The following is a 4,514-nucleotide window of genomic DNA, read 5'->3' on the forward strand; positions in this document are numbered from 1 at the left end:
TCCTGTCTGCACAACTGGGTTCGTTCCTGTCCAGCTGATCCTGACAATATATATATTTATACACATGTACATATACACATACATACACACAACTTCAAAATAACATGAACTCTCAACCTGTACTGAAAACAGTTTCTGCGTCTCAGCGCCACCAGCTGGTGAGAGGTGGTGACGTCAATTTGAACCCCGCCACTGGAACCGGTACTGAAAGCATAATGGAAACACAACCTGTACCGTACCGAGTAGAGTAGAGCCGTGCTGTACCGGTACTACAGGTACTAATGGAAAAGCGGCATATGAGGACTTTAACTATGCTAACATGCAGTTCATTTGTTAAACTTCAATCTTCAAGGAGTCAATGTAGATTAATGCTATCTTAAGTACCATAACCTACATTGGTCTCACGACTCTCAAGCCAAACCCACTCGAACGATCCTATTCCGGGAGGGGCTAGCTAATCCTTAAAATGAGTCTCGCCATAGACTCCAAAAACATTTAGGGGGAAACCAAAAACCCAAAACTCAAGTCGTTCGTCTAAAGGGACAACAGACAATTGAACCAAACTATGTTTTGCCATGTAAATCTAACTTAAACCAAGTTAGGAATGGAAGAATAGTTTGGAATGCCCTTCTATAGGTATAAATCCCTATATATAATTTTTCAGCATGACCCACCCTTTAATTGGTATCTGTAGCTGATCTAAACCATGATAGCTTACACATCAGGTGCATATAGGTTAAGGTCTTATGTAAAATCCCACTCATAAGCCCAACTAAAACCACATAAATGCATGAACACATAAGAACCAGAATGGCATCCACTGGGAACCACCAGCAGCAACCTTCGCTGAAGGGACCTACAACTCCAATGTGGGTCTCCAAACTCCATCCAGTGGTCGCCTCTTCAGTTCAATCGAGGGAACCCCTCTACATGCTAATCAATCAACACCTCCAATCGTTGTGGATTTACCATTGTGGATTATATGACTTTTTCCAATGGATTACAGACTTTGTTTCCAAGGGGTTAAAGCGTTGCTGCAATAGAATTACCAACAACATTATGGAATTACCAGAACCGTTGTGGGATTACCTTATTTGACTTTTGTTTTCCTCTTGCTGGATTACATCAAGATCAAGGACATTCGGAGGTGTAAGTTCATGTTGGAATTCATCCCCACGGACAGGCGATGATTTCCAAAGGGGGGACTGTAGTGAACTAGACCTCCTACATCAATCTGTCTCTGAAGACCTTCAGGGGACAGGAACTGTTATTTCATTGATTTGAATCCAGAACACAAATTATCTCATCAAGAGACTATTTAATTGTATCCTGAATTAATCAATTGAAAGAACACTCTTCTTTTTTTATATTATCATTACTATTTTACAATATCTTGATAATCAAAAGTGTGGTCAGTTCATACCATTTCTAATGTTGAAGTAAACCACTCATTTAAATAAACTGTGAAACAGTATTAATGATTTTTAAACCTCATTAGACTTAGATGACACAAATTAAATGTCTATTTACAAAGTAATTGTACATTTTACTCTTTTTTCTGAATGAGGAGTGGAGTTGATGTCTGTCAAAAGTCAGAGAACAAGTTATGAGAACGAAGTGCCTTGTTTTAAAACTCAGACAGTAAATAAGAAACTGGCGCGCCTATAAGTCTCTCACTTCTTCAAAATATTTTCCTGTCTGTACTAACCGTTCTTAAAAACATGTCTGCTGTCTGCGACTTCTAATAACCCTCTGACATCACTAAAACTCCACCCCTGCTGGTTGTGTTAACAAATTAGGAAGTACCAAGTAACAGGAAGTGGATACCCTTTAAAAGTCAACATTTCTTGGAACTACGCGGTTTTTATAGAGGTTTTTACTGAAGTCTTACTGGAGTTCTGACTGGAACTTTCAGTCTTAATGGACTCAGTCTTACTGGAGTTGTGCTGGGACTGCAGTCTTGCTGGAGTCTTACAGCTGAACTAAATAGCTGATGGAATTAGACCATGAGCCAAGGGTCCATCCATTCCAGCAGAGTCATAGCACGCCTCGCTGTGATCTCACCCCGAGCATTAAATGCTCTCAATTTCTAAGTAAGCTTTTTCTGTTGAACGGAGTACCGTCACTACTTCGGACGATTCCCAGCCACTCTGACCAGAGACGCTGAAAGGTAGCGTTGAAATGGACCTCTGTACCGGACCTGATTTATCTTCTGCAAAGGTAACGAGTCGTCACGCACCAAGTGTACCGGAGCTGAGCTGGGGTCGGATAAAGGGTGCCATTCCTGGTCAACACATTTTCCTTCATCCATCTAAATCCTCCTCTTTAAACCTCTAAATTTCTCCTCTTGTAAACCTCTCCGCCAGTAAATCAAGCTAAATGCCTTCAGAGATGAATTATTCTCCATCAGTAATCCTCTGTTGTCTTGTTATTTGAACTTGCTAAGTTTATTAATCAGAAACAGATCAGCTAATCAAGTGTACATTTTTTTATGTAAAATTTTGATTCTGTTAAATAAATGACCACATTTATTCTGATGGGTCAAAGATAAATGACGTCTCTTGTCACTAATTATACACTCCACTTTCAAGTTAACTTGGTCACATGGCCGAAATTTAACTCGAAAAAGAAAGAATCTGTTGTTAATTAAACAATTAATCTTCTTTGTGCTTGAACTAGCCTTAAGAATAATTCATTAATAGGATGTCCACAGCGAAAGCTGTCCCGACATACTACATTAGTAAAGTTCTCAATCTAAGGAATCCAGCAGACAAGTTGAATCTTGGCTTCGTTGCGGTCTCCCATCCTGAGCAAGCGCAATGGCAACAGTGGAAAGGAAAAACTCCCTTTTAAAAGGGAGAAACCTCTGGCAGAACCAGGCTCAGAGCAAGCAGCCATCTACTTTGACCGGCTGGGTTGAGAGGACAGAAAGGAGAGGAAAACAAACACAGAATGGTAGGTCCAGGTATAGGTCCAGGTATAACTGAAAGACAAAAAGGATAAGGATAGAAAAAAATAATTACAAATACAAAACAGGTTGAACAGAGTAAGTAAAGACAGTAGCAGAGTGAAAAATTGTGGTCAGTTTGTCCTCCAGCAGTCTAAGCCTATAGCAGCATAACTAAGGGACAGCTCAGGAAATCCAAGTCGACCCCAACTATAGGATTTAGCAAAAAGGAAAGTCTTGAGCCCAGTCTTAAAACTTAGCAAACCAAGAGGAAGACCGTGACCATCATAGACATGGTGTATGCCCTGACGAGACAGGGCCGAACCCTGTATGGCTTCGGAGATTAAACGGAGAAAGCATTCATTCACTCTTCATCTTCAATTGATATACTTTATATGTTGTCTGTCTAAAACAGGTCTGTCTTGTAAATGAGTCCTCGTGACTCAATGAGACTAACCTGTAGAAATAAAGGTTGAATGAAAAACTTTTACAGTCAATTCTTGTTAACAGCTTATGCAAGCTTTCACAATGGACAATGTTCCTACCCGCTGGGCTAAGCTGCCAGGTAACTTGAGAGTCCTTCACAATAGATACCATGATATCTGAAGATCTTGCATGAGAATATTCTTTTTGAGGTTTAACCACAATGACTACAACTGCATTCTTTCTTTTAATAAGATAATCTTAAAACTGACGTGAAAGGCAGTGGGTGAAGTGCAGGTCTTCAAGGAATTCAAAGCCTTTGCTTATTAATTTTTTCCTTAACTCTTTTCTTACCCCATTGCTGACCCTTTAATTTATGATTTTTTTTTATTTTAGGTTGATCGTCAGTCTCCGTATGTCCAGGGCTACCGCCTTTTTTACCGCCCCAGTGGGGGAACCTGGCTCCTTCAAGATATTAACTCCCCCTCAGAGCGGAGCACCGTCCTCAGCAACTTGCTTAAAGGAACGGAGTATGAGTTAAAGATTCGCCCATATTTTGATGAATTCCAAGGCCGGGACAGCCGCACATTGCTGGTTCGAACCACAGAAGAAGGTAAGATAAACATGAAACTTGTCAGAAACTGCTCTGAAGAAGATAGTTTTTGTCCCTCATTGTGGCGCAAAAAGGGGAAATTGGAAATAACCTCTATCCTTCTGCCTGTAAGTCATCCATCTGTTCATGGGGCAGGTGTGGCTGAGTGGTTAGAATAACTGTCCTCCAATGGGAGAGTTGGGGGTTCGATTTCACCAGCAGTCACATGTTGAAGTGTCCCTGAGCAAGACACTGAACCCTTCATTGACTCCAATGTGTGTCCCATTGGTGTTTGAATGTGATAAAGCACTGATTCGTCTCTACAGATTCAGATTATCTTTGTAGAGATCTAGTAGAGTGCTGTATGAATGTGTAAATGAGGCACAGATTGTTGTAAAGAGCTTTGAGTATCTTGATAATTTACCATTCATGCATGTTGTGCGCTTGAAAAATAAGTGAGGTACCAACTTCCAATTTGGTGTGTGGGTTCATCTAAAATGAAAGATTCCTTTCGAAAATTGGGTTGCCATGTCAAACTCCAAGATGGCCTAC

At 40.5% G+C, this 4,514-nt stretch overlaps 1 protein-coding gene and 1 pseudogene across 1 annotated transcript in view; both read left to right on the forward strand.

Annotated features, from left to right (window-relative positions):
• LOC119420610 overlaps window positions 1-3,294 on the forward strand; it is a 15,030-nt pseudogene extending 11,736 nt beyond the window's left edge.
• A 188-nt stretch (window positions 3,295-3,482) lies between these two features.
• The window catches only part of LOC119420260 (roundabout homolog 2-like), a 27,467-nt gene continuing 26,435 nt past the window's right edge, over window positions 3,483-4,514 (forward strand). Inside the window, exons 1-2 of the mRNA XM_037687649.1 lie at window positions 3,483-3,512; window positions 3,767-3,983. Coding sequence (XP_037543577.1) covers window positions 3,483-3,512; window positions 3,767-3,983 — 247 coding nt within the window. The remainder of the gene's footprint in view (window positions 3,513-3,766; window positions 3,984-4,514) is intronic.

This window comes from Nematolebias whitei, chromosome 14 (genome assembly GCF_014905685.2).
Source record: "Nematolebias whitei isolate Nwh7 chromosome 14, NemWhi1, whole genome shotgun sequence".
NCBI classification, from domain to species: Eukaryota; Metazoa; Chordata; class Actinopteri; order Cyprinodontiformes; family Rivulidae; genus Nematolebias; species Nematolebias whitei.